Below are 20,797 nucleotides of genomic sequence, written 5' to 3' on the forward strand. Positions count from 1 at the left end.
ATTCTGAATAATAGTGGAAAGCTAGTGTGCATGCAGTCTTGATATTTGATGTCAGGCTGGTTGGACTCCTGGCTCGTCCACTCGTCCTGCTGACGTGTCCCCGGGCAGGACACCGAGCCGACGATGGCTCCCGGCGTGGACATACACTCCAGGAGGGAACGAGTTATTTTAGACAAACGTGTCGAGAGCCAGAGGAACGTAAAAAACGACAATTGCCGCTGAATGGCCGGCCAGTTTTCCCCGATGCCTTTAAGAGACATCAAACCGCCGCCGTAAACTTCATCACCACCAACTGTGAGCAACAGTTGACTGCTCATATATGAACAATTAAACGGGAATAAAATCGCTGTCAGCGCACCAGCGTTTTGATGCGCGGTGATTCAATCATCCAATCGCAGGCGCGCGTCACATCGTAAAACGACTCATTTGCGGCGGCAGCAGCCAGCCAGCCAATCACTTTAAGTCTCTGCTTTGGCTGTTGACACGGAGCTTCAGCCACGTACGTCTGGGGTTCCTCGATGGAGAGCCTCACAGATCTATGTTGAGCTCACTGATTAAGCAATGGCTCTTCTCTCCATTTCAAATGACAAGCTGCCAGGGACTTTGGTTTTAAATTGTGCAATTAGTGATCTGGCATGCTTTGCTTGGCTTCAGTCAGACTCAAATCCCAGTCCAGGGCCTCGCCGAAGCACAGTCGACAACACATACTCCAGGAGCATTTGTCAGACAAATTCATCTGAGCCTCCACTTCCACTCGGCTCTCTGAGCACACTAACCTCCCTCAAATGTCAGCCAGAGTATTTACCGTCTCACCGGTGGGTAAACAGTGGTGATCCGGGTTCGGTCGCACCAGATTTACTGTGATTCCTCTCAATCAGAGCCACGTAATAACTCACCGCTTTTCTGTTTTTGTTTGGTTTTTTTTCATACAGATGCACAAAATTATGTTGAGTGTGCAACCGAGCCTGTGCCAAAAGTAGAAGCGCTCCTTATATTCGCAGGATAAAAAATGATCTATTTCCCCGCAGTCATAAATTATAAATATATTTACATTCACAATATCCACCTAGGACTTGCTATAATAAATCTACATAATCTCGTTGGGTTTTTTTTTTTTTTACTGCAGCAAATATATAAATTAGGTTACTCATTTTAGGTTGCAAAAACTACAAACCAGCCACCTCTGGATCATTATGTTGGCTCCAGAATGAAAACCGGCTTATATAACGTAATTATTACTGTACTATATAAATAACCTAGGCTTGGATAATATTGGGAACAGCTTAGATAATAGCCTTAATATTTAATTTCCCCCCTTTTGAAGTCCCGGCTGGGTACATTAAAAGTTCAAGAAGAATATGGTAAAACTTGTCATCACCACCAAGATTCATTTGAACATGTATTTTTAATCGACTTCTTGTAGGAGTCGGAATTTCTCACAGCGCCGAAGAAAACGGCTTTCATTTCAGCAGTAGTTTGTTTCATGTCTAAAGCCGAGCATCAGGAGTCTCGCATCTGACCAGCTGGGATTTAATGTGCCTCGCTGATAGATGAAAAACTTGCTAAGTTGCAGAAAAAAATATTCAGAATTACAAGTACCTTTCCCTCCTCCTGCTCCTCGCCCTCCTCCTCCTCCTCCTCCTGCATCCAGAAGTACAGCTGGATACTAAATATCATTTTTCTGGTTGGCGGAAACGACAGTCATCTGCAGAAAATGGTATTATCAGCCATTTATCACCGCCAGTATTTGCTGTGGTAATTAACTTTTTAATGCTGGGAATTTTGATATCTATTACAAATTAGCACTGTTTTTTTTTTCCCCCTCTCTCTTCGGGGACACAACAAACACGAGACGTTAGACACATTAGGATGCTAATTCCCCCCCATCATCATCACCACCAGCGCCGACCCCTCCTCCTCCTCCTGCAGCTTTTGTTCTGTCGCAGTGACAACTGTTGGATCGGTTGTAGCGAGCAGCGGCAGCCAAAACAGGATGTTCTGACATCCATCCACAGCCGGATACGAGCATCGGCGGCGAGAAGGAAAATAAAAATTGCAGGAATCACGTCCTACAGTATATGTCCCAATTTTCGGCCGAGGCTTTCAAATCTATGAGAGTGATTTTACTGATGATCACTCCCCCCTCCCCCGAGGAACAGGAGCTGTAAATGTTAACAACACAGAGTTTTTTAGAAGCTGGCACGGCCCGATATCCCATCTCGCTGCCAATATATCTTTCTGCCGTTTAATGTGCTTTAACCCGGCGTCACCGGCCCTGATGGAGAGCGACTCCGCCTGCATTCACGTCCGAGCTTTACTTAAATACAAATTTGAGATACAGCGATGTATTCCCCCTGTTCCCATTACGATCCACGACGTTTAATCTGACGGCTGTAAATTAAGATTGTACTCACAAAAGAGTCCGTATTATAATATTAGCTGCCTCTCTCATATTATACTACGATGTCCGAATACGTGTTAATGCATCCGTAATCATTAAACTACATTACGTACGATAAATAATCAACATATGTACTTTTATTACTGATACTTTCAGATATGATACGTATATTATTATATATTTGACTCACGTTAATGTTTCATTTTTACACCTGGGACGTCAGGTGAGAGTGAGGGAGGAGACAGTGAATGTGGCGTAACGCAACGTAGATTAAGATAACTTTGATTGAGAGACCCCTAGTGGCAGAAACAACACACTGCATGTAATTAAGTTTCTGACCAAACAACCAATCAGCTACTTAGCCAGCATCTAACCAGCCAATCACAGAGGCGGAAGGATATCAAAATATCTCAAACTGCTCAACGGGTAAAGACAGTGAGAGAAACATGAATTGGACCACGTGTGAACGCATTTCAGGCGGCGCTGAGAAGGTTCTGATACCAGCAGTGCTAATGTCCATGTTGTTGTTCTGAACAGCACTAATTAACCGTGTCCCCCCTCCTTTTGTTTCCCTCTCTATCTCTCGTCCTTTTGTTCTTTACGTTCCTTGCGAGACGTGACGCCGTCCGTCACGTGGATAAATGAACTCGAGCGTCGCTGAGTGATGAAAACAATGTCGGACTGAACGGACGTCCGAATATGTGTTAATGTGCCCGTAATCATTAAACTACATTACGTACGATAAATAATCAACATACGTTCTTTTACTCCCGATACTTCCAGATATGATACGTATATTATTATATATTTGACTCATGTTGACGTTTCATTTGGTCACCTGGGCCGTCAGGTGAGATTGAGGGAGGAGACAGCGAATGTGGCGAAACGCAACGTAGATTAAAACAATTCCCATGATCCCACGCTGCTGATGTCTTCTTTTGTTTTGATTGAGAGAGCCCTAGTGGCAGAAACAACACACTGCATGTAATTAAGTTTCTGACCAAACAACCAATCAGCTACTTAGCCAGCATCTAACCAGCCAATCACAGAGGCGGAAGGATATGAAAATATCTCAAACTGCTCAACGGGTAAAGACAGTGAGTGAAACATGAATTGGACCACGTGTGAACACATTTCAGGCGGTGCTGAGAAGGTTCTGATACCAGCAGCACTAATGTCCATGTTGTTGTTCTGAACAGCACCAATTAACCGCGTCTCCCCTCCTTTTGTTTCCGATGAAAACAATGTCGGACTGAACGGACGTCCGAATACGTGTTAATGCGCCCGTAATCATTAAACTACATTACGTATGATAAATAATCAACATACGTACTTTTACTCCCGATACTTCCAGATATGATACGTATATTATTATATTTGACTCATGTTAACGTTTAATTTTTACACCTGGGCCGTCAGGTGAGATTGAGGGAGGATACAGCGAATGTGGCGAAACGCAACGTAGATTAAAACAGCTCCCATGATCCCACACTGCTGACGTCTTGATTTGTTTTGATTGAGAGACCCCTAGTGGCAGAAACAACACACTGCATGTAATTACGTTTCTGACCAAACAACCAATCAGCTACTTAGCCAGCATCTAACCAGCCAATCACAGAGGCGGAAGGATATCAAAATATCTCAAACTGCTCAACGGGTAAGGACGGTCAGAAAAACATGAATTCAGGCGGTGCTGAGAAGGTTCTGATACCAGCAGCGCTAATGTCCATGTTGTTGTTCTGAACAGCACCAATTATCCGCGTCCCCCCTCCTTTTGTTTCCCTCTCTATCTCTCGTCCTTTTGTTCTTTACGTTCCTTGCGAGACGTGACGCCGTCCGTCACGCGGATAAATGAACTCGAGCGTCGCTGAGTGATGAAAACAATGTCGGACTGAACGGACGTCTGAATACGTGTTAATGCGCCCATAATCATTAAACTACATTACGTATGATAAATAATCAACATGCGTTCTTTTACTCCCGATACTTCCAGATATGATACGTATATTATTATATATTTGACTCATGTTAACGTTTCATTTGTTCACCTGGGAAGTCGGGTGAGAGTGAGGGAGGATACAGCGAATGTGGCCAAACGCAACGTAGATTAAAACAATTCCCATGATCCCACGCTGCTGACGTCTTGATTTGTTTTGATTGAGAGAGCCCTAGTGGCAGAAACAACACACTGCATGTAATCAAGTTTCTGACCAAACAACCAATCAGCTACTTAGCCAGCATCTAACCAGCCAATCACAGAGGCGGAAGGATATCAAAATATCTCAAACTGCTCAACGGGTAAAGACGGTCAGAAAAACATGAATTCAGGCGGTGCTGAGAAGGTTCTGATACCAGCAGCGTTAATGTCCATGTTGTTGTTCTGAACAGCACCAATTATCCGCGTCCCCCTTCCTTTTGTTTCCGTCTCTATCTCTCGTCCTTTTGTTCTTTGCGTTCCTTGCGAGACGTGACGCCGTCCGTCACGCGGATAAATTAACTCCAGCGTCGCTGAGTGATGAATACGTGTTAATGTGCCCGTAATCATTAAACTACATTACGTATGATAAATAATCAACATACGTACTTTTACTCCCGATATTTACAGACATGATACGTATATTATTATATATTTGACTCATGCTGACATTTCATTTGTTCACCTGGGCCGTCAGGTGACAGTGAGGGAGGATACAGCGAATGTGGCGAAACGCAACGTAGATTAAAACAATTCCCATGATCCCACGCTGCTGACGTCTTGATTTGTTTTGATTGAGAGAGCCCTAGTGGCAGAAACAACACACTGCATGTAATCAAGTTTCTGACCAAACAACCAATCAGCTACTTAGCCAGCATCTAACCAGCCAATCACAGAGGCGGAAGGATATCAAAATATCTCAAACTGCTCAACGGGTAAAGACGGTCAGAAATACATGAATTCAGGCGGTGCTGAGAAGGTTCTGATACCAGCAGCACTAATGTCCATGTTGTTGTTCTGAACAGCACCAATTATCCGCGTCCCCCCTCCTTTTGTTTCCGTCTCTATCTCTCGTCCTTTTGTTCTTTACGTTCCTTGCGAGACGTGACGCCGTCCGTCACGCGGATAAATGAACTCGAGCGTCGCTGAGTGATGAAAACAATGTCGGACTGAACGGCGATCATCAGTTACGAGACGTTTGAGCCTGAACCACTGCAGGGAATCACAGCAGATGTTTTCTTTTTTTCTCGTTTTCTTTTTCATGACACCATCACGCCATAAATGACACTGATCACATCCATTAATCAAGCAGCTCACCACACTCGGGGCAATTCAGGCCGTCCACGACTACACATTGTGTACCGTGATGTAATATCTCGCGCTGGACTCGTAGGTGATTGAGAAATGCTGCCGTGTTTTCATGGTCCCACCATGGTAGTTTGCTCTTCTCCCAAAGCTAACATAGCAATTACAGGCGCTGTCAGTCACTGTCAGATGTGGCATCGGTGATCAATCCCGCCCATTGGACTCAGGACATTAGACATGAACATACATGCAGGGGAGTTAAATCCTCCCCCAGCTCCCCGGCCTGCTGTTCAATCAGCTCCCTCCGCCGGGACCGAACGGGAATCCATTTTGTGTTGCAGGCGGCTGTTTCTGCTGCTGCTGCTTCTCAGGCCACATCTGGCTCTTTAAAAGCCACAACATTCCCCGCTTCATACACCCGAATCCAGCATTTAACACTTTTTTTCCACTGATGTCAGAACAGCGTCTGACACCGTCCCTCGTGTTCCTGGACATCAGCGCTTGTTGTTGTTTATTTCCTCCATCGTCCTTATTCTGTCAGATAACCGGCCAAAAGCAGTGATGTCGCCCTTCTGCACAAAACAACCGGTTTGATTTTTCACATTTTCCGTTCCAGCTGTCCAAAAACATCAAAGTGTAGCGTCGGGTTTTTGGTTTCAGTCCCTCGGAATGAAACAGTCAGGACGTCTATCTGCAACTGCCGTGTTTCACTGACGTTTAACGGCAATGCAGGCAAAATAATCAACTGACCGGCAGTAAATGTTCCACACTGGTAGCAACACAGTCCGTATGTATTCATTACTGTTCTCACTGCAAGAAAAACAATTTACAACACTGTTTTTACTAGCTGCAAATTATAGAGTATGTGCATAAACAGACTGAGCAAACACACATATATTTGTACGTTTTTCAGATTTACCCGAAGCGTTCCGTCACCGTCTGCAGTTTCTCTTTCAGCTGTGCGATGCATTCAGGGACATCAGTGTGCAGCCCACTCAAAAGTCCAGCGTTTTGCCTAAGTGGTAAATGGCCTTGGCGTTTATATAGGTGGACCACTCAAAGCGCTTTTACAACACATTTATCTATTCATACACGCATTCATTCACTGATGCAAAAGGTGCCCGACCTGCTCATCAGAAGCTGCACGGCGCCTCCTAACCAGAACGTATATCTGTCTACGCTCAGCCATTTACACAGCAGCACTTCAGCAGCTTCCCTAAAGACACTCTGACACGCAGCCGGAGCGGAGGATCCAACCACCAACACTCAAACTGTCCAACAACCCAACATGTTTGTCATCACAGACAACTTTTTGACTTGCAGTGCGAATCAAAACCTTATATTAAGCACGTAGCGTTGTTGTATTTTGAGGAACGTAGATACATTTCATCTATTGAGCATTTTTTTAAATACTTCTGCAGGAACTTTTGGAGGAACTGCAGAGACCTGGGTCGGAATTAAATTCTTAGGACATTAATTAACCCCCAAAAAAGCGTGCATGAGATTTATGATTGATCGAGCACTCGCAATTTTCTGTTTATTGCATGGAGTTGCAGATGTAAACGTACGACAGACGGACCGATTGATGATGAATATTGGCGTATATTCCCGTGCAAAAACACCCGCTGCTGCGTCAAATGTTCGCAAACTAATTTTCTTAATCGTTGCGGGTGGATCACGTTGGGAAACAGACAACAACAGGCTTAAAGAACCTCACAGCTCCTTAAAAAGTTCGTCCTGTCAGGACTTATTGCCCCGATAGTGAGCGCCGTTCTATACGTTATCCCTTACGTATCGTAGTTGAGCATTTTTTTAAAATCTTTTTATCCACTGCAGGAACTTTGGGAGGAACTGCAGAGACCAGGGTCGGAATTTAGTTCTAGGGACATTAATTAACCCCCAAAAAGCGTGCATGAGATTTATGACTGATCAAGGACTCGTAATTTTCGTTTTATAATGCTGCAGTTGCACATCAGCTTGTTTTCTGTTCATTGCATGGAGTTGCAGACCTAAGCATACTAATTTTCCTAATCGGGTTAGGGGTTGCGGGATGGATCACGTTGGGAACCACAGACAACAACAGGCTTGAAGAACCTCACAGCTCCTTAAAAAGTCCTTCCAGGAACTAAAAGATCAACGTATTTCGATTTAAAATCTTAAAGTTGGACCATGGAGGCTTTCTGCCACATCTAACTGCAGTCAACATGTTGCCTTTTTAATGAAATGTGTGGTGCAGATCACAGCACAGACGTCTCTCTGTGAAGCAACAGGTGTTGAATAGCTTAAAATATACAGAGGTGAGTCTCGGGGGGGGGGATGGGGGGCCCAGCCGGTGATAGCGCTGCCCCTCACCCCCCCCAGACGTCCTCGGCACGCCCCTGCCTGTTAGCATCAGCAGGAAATCAATAACTGAAATAGAAGCAGCAGAGACAAGTGTGTAGACCAGAGGCACAAACGGCAACACGTGATCGCAGAATAACTCCCGAGCGCCGCAGACGGATGGATAGAAGAGTACATGAAGCCGGAGTTTTTCCTCTAAGTGCACAGTTATCACGGTGTCAGACCTCAGAGGGAACGAGCCATAATGGCCCCATTCTTAACTTTACTTCATTGTAGCTTCTGTGCATGTACATTATTCTCATCCGCCCCTGTCGCCCTCTCACAGCACGGCAGATAGAGATCTATAACTACGATCGCCGGTCTGGAGGGAGCCGAGGGAGAGGCGGGGGGAAAGGGCTTTTGTTAGGCTACGGGGTCCCTGCCTGCACGGCTGCACCGCCGCGCTCCGGCGTGGGTAAAGAAACAGCCATACACACTGACCTCAGAGCTGTTGTTTAATCACCAGGGCATTTTAATGGCTTGTCAGAGTAATGAAATATGGTTGGAGGCTACCTGGTGCAAACATTACGATAAATCCCTCTCACACAAGCCTACGCAGGGCTTAATGGTTATAAATCATCACTTTGGGGAGAGAAAAATGACAGCTATTAAAATAATGAATGGGATGATTAATTTTTCACATTAAAGATTAAAAGCTATGAGAGGTATCATCAGATATTTGAGCCGCCGTAAACGTTTGAAAGTGAGAGCTTATTTTCCGCACTTTATGACGCCCTCCGTTTCTTCACTGTCATCCAAGTTTCTGCCCCCTTTTCTATTTTTTCTCCCCTTCTTCTTCTTCTTCTTCTTCTGGGGTGCAGCCCGCCGACACAGGCATTCCTTACACCTAATTTGTGCTCTTGTAAAAGTGCTCTGAGGAAAAGCCTTGAAGAACACTCATTGCTCGAGGCAGTACAGGACCCTCTCAGCCTCTCTGCAGGGGCTCCTCAAGGCTTTCACCGACATTATTTCATACCTCTAAAGCTGTCATACCTATAGCCCTTCACAAGAAGAATAAGAGGAGCCGGGCCGGCGGTGGTGCGCTTTGTTTTTGCCTCGCCGTTCTCGTCAGCTTCCCTCGGCTACATCTAAAGCGAGAGCTGATTAGTCAACTTTTCTGCTTGGGAATGCGTGTCGAACAAAGACGGTGTGCGATAACACGTGCTCACCGAGCTGGCATAAATCCGCGTTGTACAGACACGAGCGTGACAAGCGCTCCCTCTTCGGCGGGCGGCTCCCGGGAGAAGGTGCGTTATTGCACGTAGATTCCTTAATTCAGCTCTCTCTCTTCCAGGGGACTCGCGGCGCCGTTCAGACATACATCACCCAAATTGCGAGGCGAAAGATTAGAGGGGAGAAGCATAATTAGAACATTAATAACCATACATGTTAGGGAACATAAGTAATTGAGTTTTTTATGATGAATGGGAATGTAAACAAAAGGCAGGAGAGTGAGGGCTTCAATTAGAAATCGCGCGGCGGGCCGCGTCTCAGCAGAGACGTGGACGTCGGCTTTCTCTCACTGTTGCCCAATTATTTCTGTGTTCCCGGGCAATGATAGTATTGCTTGTCCATCTGCAGCCTTCAAAGGGATATTCAAATCGTCTCATTGAAGCAACGGCTCCATTTGTTGGCAGAGAATAAATTGTTGGCAAGAAATTTTCTTTTTTTTTTTTTTTTTTTTTTTTGCATGCGCTCAGAGCAGAGCCAGGTATTTGTGCAGCTAAAGTTATTTACAAAGTGGTGGGAAATTTAAACGACTCCTCTGGCGTTTCCGCGCGCCTGTTTTTTTTTTTTCTTCTTCTTCTTCTTCTTTGATTTCTGCCTGTTTCGTGTGTGTGTATGTGTGTGTGTGGTTTTCATTTCACATGCTGTCACCGGAGACTCGCGTGACGGCCGCCCACACCTACTTCATGTTCTCGCAGCTCTTTTTCTTTTTTTTTTTTCTCCTGCTAATGATCCAGGGACACGCGGAATAAAGGGCCAGTGAAACAAAATGGCCACCTTAGCTGCCCACTTATATCTCAACCCTCCCCTCTCGAATCAATTCTGACATTTCATTCTGCCCTTATAGAAGGTAATGGTGCATTCAGAGGTTGTTACCGATAATGTTGAAACGGTATTGCTTGGTTTCATTGGACAGACGTACTGTACCCTCTGCTGCAGGATGACTTCAGCTCCTCGCCTCGCCTCGCCTCCCTCGCCGTACCTCTCCGTCTCATTGTTTTCCCTCTCAGACGGAGACGTCGGTATTTACCGCCTCAAATATCTCTTTCTGCACAAGTGGGAGCAGCGTTTTCTCATTTTCTGTTAACAAGTAACCGACCAGTGTTTGTATTTTCCTCCCACACTTGTGTTCACACAACACGAAGTGAAAACACGCTTTTAAGTCGGCTAGTCAATATGCTGTCTCTAATATATTATTTACTGCCTATGGGCTGTATATCAGAATGCGCTAAACAACTGTTTCGGGGGGGTTTTTTTGCAGTCATAATCATGTAGAAAGAAATCACAGAGCCAGATGTCTGGCCCTCGTTTTACAGCGTTTATGTTTTCCTCTGAGTTTATGTAAAATTCATCCTTCCCTGTTTTATTTATTCCCCCGTTTTCACAGACTCAACAATTAGTCAATTCCCAATCAACAAGAGAAAAGAAATTGCTTTTAATTACTTTTGATAAATGACAAATTGTGTTGGCATGGCTCCCTGCAAATGCTTAATCAGGTGCAGGGCGGGGACGGGAGGCGGGCACCGGGAGAAGGGATTTCTGCTGGGATGAAATCAATGCGCTTTCTCCCCGGTTCACCGGCTGGGCTTCTGGGCACCAGCCAACCTGAGGCCTGCGGAAAGATACACAAGTCAGCAGAAAAGGCAGCCGCCGCATGAGAGCAGCCTCACAGCGAGCCACGAACATGCTGGAACAGTCGGGCGGACGTGCTGCATGTACGAGCCGTCCAAACGGACGTATGAGCGGGTCGTGGACGTCGACACAGATTCACAATCACGCGCTCATTTACTCACGTCGTCTGTAAACACAATAATACACCACATAACGTTATTACTCAGATGTAGAAACACCAAGCTCCATCATCGAGACTGTTTTCATTCACAGAAACGCTTGACAAGCTGCTAAAAGTAGTCGAGGAATGATTTAAAATATATTTATCACTGATCCAACCAGCAGCAGCAGCAGCAGCAGCAGCAGTGGTCTCGTCACTGCAGGGAGGTTGCCAGGTTTGTGCAAAAACAAAAACAAAAACGTGCACTTCTCAGCTCTATCTGGCAGCCCGTGCTGTGGTGGGTGAATGGATGAAGTGTGAAACAGTTACAGCATCATTCTAGAAATACAAAATGTTGTTTTTAATACAACGAGGGCGAGATGCATCGTGTTTGGAAATGTAAGAAGGAGTGTTTGGCTCGTCGTCGCTGCAACAATGGAGAGTTTGGTCACGAGAGGAAACATTTAACTGTTGATGTCTTAAAGTCGATGTGTTTTCAGTCGTCAGATTATCTTCTCAGCTGTGTAACCGACTCGTTCACCCGTTCCGCCTCTTTCTGCTGCTTTAACAGGAGCTTCATGTCTCCACCTGTCTGCAGGTTCATCAGCACCTGTGGCAGCCGCAGCGAGTCCAGTGACCTAGCTTCAGCCCGACCGGCTTTACCTGTACATGGAGACCCCCAGCTGGGCAGGTCAGTCTCACAACATAACCCCGGACCGCCTCCTCATGTTGTCTGTGTGCTGTGAGGTCACGTCTGTCTGCATGTGTCTTATGTTTCATCCTCTCCTGCTTCAGGTTTGTTTTCTCTGGACTGAGCCTCGGCGGGAAAGTTTATTGACTTTCCAAATTTGGGTCTGACGCTCAAAAGAATCGTATATTTTTTGTGAATCTGCGTCTTAAAAAACTCCCCAGACCTCATTAACAGCGATGAAAACAAGATGTAGTTGTAAAATGAAGCATGCATCGTCTATTCTCTCCTTTATTTCCCTGAAAAAGGATCCAGTAGCAGCCTGAGTTGGTTATCTGTGGCCTCCAGAATAAAACAAATCCGGATTGTTGTTTCAGATTCGGCCCATCTGAACTCTGCTCGTCTTTGCGTGTTGCGTCTTCTGTTCGTGTTCATCTCCACTTTCTTTTTATATCCATCAATCTTCTCATCGCATCCTCCGAACGAAGCAATTAAACAGTTGTGTTTAATCGCTTTCCAGTGAGTTGTGTAACTGTTGTTGCTCGTATCAGCAGGAGATCGTTCGTCAGAGCCTTCCAGAACACTGCATAATCATTTGTGTTTTTTCTAATCTTCACCCACTACGGATGACTCAGGAGTGCGTACTTTACCTCTCATCCGTCTTAATATTTATCCGAGCTTTGATGAGAGGCTAGCTGATTACGCTAACCAAGCTAGCCAACATTACAACCCGTCCATGATCAGGTGCGTTCTTCATACTGAGCAAGGTAGGACGAGAAATATGCATCTGTGGTCGTCCGCTGGAAGCAAAACTGTCTCTCCTGTACGACAGAGTGACTCTTGTTTTTTGACCTCCTGTGGTAAATTCCCAGCATGCTTAGTGTTTCAGTACACAGTGACATCACTGTTCATTAGCGTATAATCACCTGAAACTAACAATCGCTGTGTTTCTGTGAGAATGACTCTTTCTAGCGGCCGCTTTACGCCTCGTCAGTGGTGAGGGGTGTTTAGTTGGTTGTAATCTGCCATCTTCAGCTGTAGCTGCCACTGAATCCTACACAGCGAGCCTTTAGATCCATCGCAGCCTCTCCGTCAGATCCACTCGGCTGCTCGAGCTGTTTGTCAGTGAAACATGAATGCAGGTTGTTTTTTTTGGAGCGTCTGAACAATCGATGCTGTTGTTTCACTTCTGAGGACGCTCTGCTTTCTTTCTTCAGATGTTTTATTTTGTTTCATTGTTTTTTTTGGGTGAATTTCCTCTCCACTCCCACGCACGGTTCATTTAGAAGTGAGACTCACATCGCCGGTATTGTGAGCGCTCGGCGTTCTCACCTGACCTCACACGAGGAGCTCCGGAAGCCTGAGAGGAAAACGACTTCACGCCCTCACCGTAATATCGCCTGTATGTATGCGCGCCTTACTCTCCCCTATCCGGCCGTATTGTGCTAATGTGTGCCGGTTAAGTAGCGGAAGACTAGAGAAAGACTCTTATCCATATGCCTGAGAGCCCAGGAGCCGGCGCGATCTCTCCCCAGATGGAGTCCTCTGCCTCCCTGCCCGTCCTCGGCGGGGCCATATAGCAGGTGGCGGCGAGGATCAATGGTCCTCCGCCATTACCTCCTCTCCACTTCACATCTCCAGCCTCATCTCCAGGGGGGGCCCGCGGGGCACGCGGCGCATCTAGCTGCAGCACACCGGGAGAAATAGGGACGTTTTCCATTAGTCTAATTGCTCGGTTATAGTTCTATATTATTGCCGTGATCACCACTGTGGCCTGGTAATGACGGACCTCCCGTGCCCCCACGTATAGCTGGTGGGTGTTATGTCTCCCCCGCCGCCGCCCATCGAAAAAACTCCCCTCTCAGTGGGCGGAGGGAGAGAGAACGAACGGAGTCAACGCTGAGAGGAGAACAGGATGATAAACACCCCCCCACCCCAAAAAAAAAGAAATAAAAAGAATGGGCTCTTCAAATGTTTTGATGTAAGAGTTTAATCAAACAGCCTCGGCTATTTACATTCTCAACAGGTGCAGCGTTCGGCTGATTTATGGAACAAACACTGGAGTTCTAGTGCTTGTTCATTTGCCTCCGCGCAAAAAACAAAAAAAAAAAAAAACTGGCAATATGGGGCTAATTTGCAATAATTTGCTGCTGCTGTGGCCACTGGTTAAGAATGTTTATATAATCATGATATAATAAGAAAAATGAAAATGAGTTTTTCACGCGGTTCAGGCCCTGTCAAACACAGCTCACGGACTCGCTAAATGATAATTACATTCCTGGAGCACAGTATTACATTTTACCCTCTTACATGGACTTTGTTCACGGTGAACGAGGGGAGTGTTATTTCCACTCTGAGGCGATACGACCCGGTATTATTCCCACGTCTGAGCCGCCTCGCCACCTCCCTCCTCTTCATCGGCGATTACACGAGGAGTCTTCCATCAGTCAGCAGATGAGGTGAGGATTATAATGAATTAATTTACCCTCAAAGACGTTCTTCTTTTTTTCTTGTGTTTGTAATATCCCATTTGCATAACGCGGCCTCTCTCGATCGAGACATTGGAGGAGCTTTAGTCTTTAAGCTGCGGCGGACTAATCGGCGCTGAATATTTCACGGCTGACCTGTGGCTCTCCAGACGGGTCAGCACATAAAATCTGCTTCCTGTTTTTTTTGTTTTTTTTGTTGGATTTCCTCTCGTACAGTAGGACTGCTGCTGATTATCTCAACTCTTATTCCTTAGAAGGAGAAAATCCTTGGCTGCGATTCCTGTTTTTTTTTTATTAATACAGGTGTGGGTATTGATCTTTGCCTTTGCTGCAGGGGGAGTGTGTTCACTTAAAAGGCCCGCTGATGTAGCAGAGCTTATTAAACAAATAGGCCGGAGAACAAGGCCACAATCGCTTTGAATCATGGAGGAGGTTGCCCGTCTTCAAGCACCACTATATCAAATATGAAACGCTCTGCTAACAAGGTGTGTAATCTATTTTAATCAGATCATATTTTATGAAACAAGGAGAAGCTTGAACTTAAGTAAGAGAGAAAGATGGAGGTTCTGGTGGGGGGGGCGGCGGGGTGGGGATTGTATTTTGAAATTGGATGTGACGGCCAGGGACCATGACTTGATTTTACATGCATGGCTTTATAATGAAGCCACGGCAAATGGTCAGTTATGGTTAACTTTAGGGAGAGCCGGAGTCTCGCTGTAATGGGAGGCTAATTCAGGGCCCGTGACGCCTTGACAGGCTGCAGAGCGGAGCTGGAATATGGATAAGGATGTACGTCGGAGGCTCTGGGGCAGAAGTAAAGGTCTGTATTTGTCTGCAAATTGCCGGGTTGCCTGAGGATATAACAGGGTCAACAGCAGCCGAGTGTGTTTCCCCGAGTGTACACAACAGACGGTGTCACGGACGTAAATACAACACGGGAAACACACTCGGCCCGTGCGAGGCGGCGCTGCACAGGACCGGCTCCGTGTTGTCGACGCATTTCAGGCCATGATCCTTTTTATATGTCTTTACACCGGCCGGGTTCAGAGGCGAGTGTTTTCAATCACGCTTTTTTTTTTTCCTCTTGCGCCATAAATTGTTTCAGATCCTGTGACACTGGACGTGGTTATGAATATATGAATATATATATACACACTCCTAAGACCTTAAAAGCTCCAGTAGTCAGACAAGGTAATGGATAGAGAGATATTATATACTGCTCTGGGAAGCACCACTTGTTAGTGAAGCTGCGCCGGGATTTTAATCATCTTAAGGAAAACATTAAAGACCACATGTCCGCCCACAACACCAGGAAACATATATTAAATTGGAGTTTTAACCTGAATTTGTCTCCAGTGTTCTGGTAAATACTCTGAGAGGAATGTGATGGTCGGCTTGGGATGCAGAGATTTGAGATGAAGCTGACCGTGTCGTCATAGAGGAATATTATATCACAACATGATAGTAAAATAATGTCAATATTTAGGACGACATGTTGGAGTTCTGACCCGGGGTTGACGTTGTCCTGCAGACCGGAGAGAGAGAGAGGATATAAACTTCAGTGGGACGAAACAATCGCCATTTTTAATAATTGTAAGATAACAACAAGGAATATATTAGATTAAGTTTGCAGCCAGACATTTCTTCTTCTTCTCCCTGCAAACAAAAACAACTAAATCCTCTTCTGTTGTGGTGAATAATAAAGATAAATATCATATACTGCTCTTGGAAAACAGCATCTGACAGCCTAAGTTTGTATTTTTACATATTTTAATATTGATCACAAAACATTTAACACCAAAAAAGTGAGTTAAAATGTAGTAGTTTCATAAGTTTGACTGAATCTGTGCTGTTGTGCTAAATTAGGATGTTTTTAATAATCATAAAAAACACATTTAACTCCTAAATATCTGCTTACAACGCTAAAAAAACCCCCCGATAAATTAAAGTTTAAACTTGAATTTGACATCATCGTTCCTCTTCCTCTGGAAATATGAGAAAGAAATATTATATTCTGCTGTAGGAAACACACCGCGATAGTTACATTTGTCTTTTTAATCATTTCAAATATCATGAATAAACATTTTAAACCTAATTTCCACCAAAAATGCTAAAAACTGAGTTTTAAGTTGAAGTTTACAGCTGTCTTCATCCTCTAAGACACTAAATCATCTGCTGTTATGATAAATAATCACAGAATAAATATTAAATACAACTCTGGGTGGGATTAAAGTGTGTCTTTAGTAATTTCACTAATCATAAATAAACCTTCAAACACTAAACATACATTAAGTTGTATCTTAATGTATGTAATCTCATGCTAATACGGTAAATAAATATTATGTTCTACTCTGGGAAGCAAATCTTTGCAACGTTTGTCCGTATTAATTTCCAATAATCATAAATAAACATTTAACACTAAACAACTTAAAATTTGAGTCCCCGTCTTCCTGAAACAAACTCAAATCATCTGCAGTACGGTAATTAATCAGAGTGATGTTGTATACTGCTGTATGAAGCAGCACGCGTTGGTAATGTTTCCCTTTTTAATCATTTTAACACCAAAAATAACATAAAATTTGAGTTTTTACAGTTCATTAATAAACATTTCACACCAAACGTCTCCCAACAACACAACAAAGTACATTAAATTTGCCTTTTTTTGTCATTATTTCCTTTTTTCCTCCTGGAACAAATTAAATCTTCTTCTGTTCTGGTAAATATTAAGAGATATTATCTATATTCTGCTCTTGGAAGAGAAAATGAGTGATAATAACACCAGAAAATATTTAAAAATAACAAATTTGAGTCTTAAACTTAAGACGACCGCGTCCTAAATAAAAAGAACTCCTGTGCTGTTATAATAAATAGTGCAGATATTAACAGATATACATCAGATTATTCTCCATCAGCTCTGGAGAGCGTCACTTTCTAGGGAGGCTTCCTGTGAACAAGGCCGAGGAAACTCCCCAGATATCAGTCAGCGTGGCAGAAAAAATAAAATATGTCACGTGTAGCTCTCCCTTTTTTTTTTATCGTATTGCGTTGTGGTTAAATTCTCTAGATATCTACATTTTTAGGGCCTTGAGTGTTTCCTCCGCCACCACCACCGCCACCGCCACAGGGCTGATGAGGGAAAAAAGGGGGAGGAGGAGGGAGGAAGAGGAGGGGGTGCCTGCGTCTTTAAAAGCTAGATGGAGTGAGGGAGTGGGGCGGACGGGTGGCTGGCAGGATTGTGCTGACGGCAGGGCTTTGGTTCAGAGCATGCCCATTAGAGGGAGCCATAAATCCTGGGCTCTCTGGGCCGGGCTGTGTCAGCAGTCCACTGAATGAATTGATTTTAAACGCCACTGAAAAAAAGAGAAAGTGCGAGAGAGGGAGAGGGAGAGAGGGAGGGAGAGAGTGACTATTTAATTCACCCTCCGCCAGAAGCCCACACCCCGTTCCACCCCGCTTCTCAATTCAGGACTGTCGCTGAAAAAAGAGAAAGAGAAAGAGAAAGGGGGAGGAGAGAAGTCTAGAAACACTGAAACTGTCACCAGCAACAAGCCCAGGGCTGCACGGCCCCCACGCGCCTGATTTAAACAGGAGGGGAACACACAAACCAAATACATAATCTCAGATTCCATACAGCATTTGTTCTCTCCCACCCCTCTAATTTCTCCTCTGCTTTTATATCTCCGCCAGAGAAATGAGACATATCGTAAAAAAAAAAGGAGAGAAAAGAGACACGACTGCATTTGAATTTCAAATGTGTTGGATTTTGAAATTGATGTATGTGTTTATTCATTTACGAGCAGCATCCGTGTGTGCATGCATTCGTATATTATCAGCTGCGATGAAACGCTGCGTGGAAGGTTCCTTCTCCCCCCCGCGTCTTTTGTCTCCTCGTCAATCTGCGGTCGTCTGCAAACAGACACAACGCGGTAAATTGTGCATGAGGACCGGTTTCAGGCAGTCATACTTATTTTATGTAAACACATTTAGTATCCGCGACCAACTTTGTGTGTTTGTCACACTGTGTGCCCACGCTCCGGCGTCCCCTCGGCGTTCGTACCTGTTGGAGTGTGTTCAGATGTGATGCTGCTGGTGGAGCGCAGCGTTTGCAGAGCAGCATCAGCAGCAGCGTTGGAGCGTCTGCAGGGCCGGCGGAGGATTTGGATCCAACCTGCAGTGCAACCAGAATATAGGGAGAGGGCAGGGCAGATCCAGAAGTGTGCAGTCAGAAAACCCCCTCACACACTGGAGTGGAGCTCTTTAACGCCTCGGTCGGCCTGAAATGAATACAACAAGACTATTTTTAATTTTTAAACTCGCGTGATGAATCTGGACTTTTAAGTTGTCATGAATTTATGACGTGTCGAGACTCGGCGGGCTGCTTTATAGGCAGGAACACGCCTTATTTAAAGTCCCCGCTCCCAGTTTCTCCTCCCGTTCCTCCACTTCCACCGTGTGGGATGATGTATGTGCAGAGTTCGACACTATGTCATCGCTGGTGGAAGCAGGATTTTTGGGGGACATCGCAGTTTGGAAGCGAATCCTCTGAAATTCAGCAAACAGAACAGAAGTGTGGTGTGTAAAACCTGAAGCCTCCGTTACAAACACGCTGAGGATGATCTTGAAATGACACAAATCTGAATATTCATAGACTTCAGGATGTTTTTAATGATGGAGGAGGAGAAGGTGACATTTTAAGGATTTTAACAAGATAGCAGAAGTTTTTTCTGACCAAACAACACACTCAGCAACAAACGATGAGACGGAGTAGAGTGTCTGGATGCAGAATAAAAAAAATTTCACATAAAGACACAACACTTAAAACATGTTCCGCTTCATTTACAAGCTAGTTTTTAACTTCTTCTGTCTGTTTGGCGCTCGGCAGGTCGTGTACATTGATTAATAACCTCGTGTCCAAAAGAGTTAGGACACTGTTCTCTCCTACAAACCAAAACAATTCGCTAAAAGAGCTCAACAACCTTCCAAAAGTGAAGATACTTTTCTGCGTAGCAACTTCTGACGTGAAGAAAAGCGTAAAACATTTCCTCCGTCTGTCCGAGTCTGCAGTGGAAGATGTTTACTGATGAAGACTACAACTCCCATGATGCCTCACTGCTGACGTCTTTTGTTTTGATTGCAACTTCTTGGGCCTCACACAGACTTTTGTGATTTAAAAGTATTGATTAGTAGCTTTAAATACCAGTAATGCAAAAGTAACTGAGTACATTTACTAGAGTACTGTACTTGTAGCTGATGTGAGTGTGTATTTTCTGACACGTTATACGACTACAGGCAAATATTGTACTTTTGTACTCCATTACAATTATTTGATAGCTTTAGTTACTAGTTACTTTACAAGTTACATGTTGTATCACCGCCAAATTAAATCGTCTTTTTCTGTAATCGGATAATAAAAACGATGATTTCCTTGATAAGAAAAATGCTGAATATCAGATCAGATAATCAGTCGGGTTTAAGATAGTATACAATATAAACATACGTGTAAATATAGCCTATGTATATTTGTACTACTTGTACTTTTAAGACTTGTACCGAGGTCAGTTGTGTTATTTCAAACTATTTCAACGCGACGTCTTTACTTTGACTCAAAACTGAGTCGTGGGTACTTTTAACAACACTGTTAAAAACTGTATGTTGGTTCACATGATTCGAACATGAGATGGTATGATAGGTGTTGGGTGTTGGGGGGGGGAGGTTGGGGATTGGAGGAGCGACAGGGGGGCGGGGGGTGGCGTCCTCTCTGGCTCATTACGCTGTTTAAAGAGCCGGCGCCTCCGAATCACCTGCACGGCTCCACGCTTCAAACAAGCTCAGCCACCAGGGATCATACATCAACTTCTCCATCAGTCCCCGCGGCTTCACTTCTTCACCGCTCGCCCCCCGACACACGACTCTCTCCACACACGCCACAACGTGGGGAGCAGATAGCGTCGCTTGTTGAATACTGATGTCACGCTGCTGCTACAAAAAGAATAATAAATTGGTTACAAAAGCAGCCGTATGTTGTTATGGATGCGATCATGAATTTAATCCAACGCGTCCGACGGACTCGCAGCATCCGGGGCCTCAACATCCCTAATGCATGGCTCTCCTCTGCATGTAAAATGTACACTTTCTCATGCCTAATTACCCACGGGCTACGGCATGAAGAGGACTCGCTGCATATTACTGTAAAGATTGCGAAGATATTTCACTTTGAAAAATGGCAAAGCACACAGGACTAAGGGCTTGATTACAAGGAGTGGGGCGCACAGCCTCTACATCTTCCTTCCCTCATTTCAATTATGGCTGACTGGAGGCACGGCGCTGCCACCATCCTCAAATAAAACTAAAATATGATAAAGCTGAAATATCAGGCCCGGGACTGCTCCCAGCCTCGAGCCATGTAAGGCGCAGATACTCTGCACGTAATTACAACATTTGCCAATATTTTTTTGACGGGTGGATAGGAGTGAGAGAAGGGGGGGGGGAGGGGAGCCATGAAGAGTGTTCATGACACATGATAAAAAGCACATTTCATTTCGCCTTCCCTATGGATAACGGG

At 44.7% G+C, this 20,797-nt stretch overlaps 1 protein-coding gene across 8 annotated transcripts in view; it reads left to right on the top strand.

The window, feature by feature from the left end:
- LOC115575099 (RNA binding protein fox-1 homolog 3-like) overlaps window positions 1-20,797 on the top strand; it is a 437,664-nt gene that overhangs the window by 205,965 nt on the left and 210,902 nt on the right. For all 8 annotated transcript variants that reach the window (XM_030406944.1, XM_030406945.1, XM_030406951.1 and 5 more), the window contains one exon: window positions 11,657-11,749. In XM_030406944.1, the coding sequence (XP_030262804.1) occupies window positions 11,728-11,749 (22 nt within the window). In that variant the 5' untranslated portion in view covers window positions 11,657-11,727. The remainder of the gene's footprint in view (window positions 1-11,656; window positions 11,750-20,797) is intronic.

This window comes from Sparus aurata, chromosome 23 (assembly GCF_900880675.1).
Source record: "Sparus aurata chromosome 23, fSpaAur1.1, whole genome shotgun sequence".
Lineage (NCBI taxonomy): Eukaryota > Metazoa > Chordata > Actinopteri > Spariformes > Sparidae > Sparus > Sparus aurata.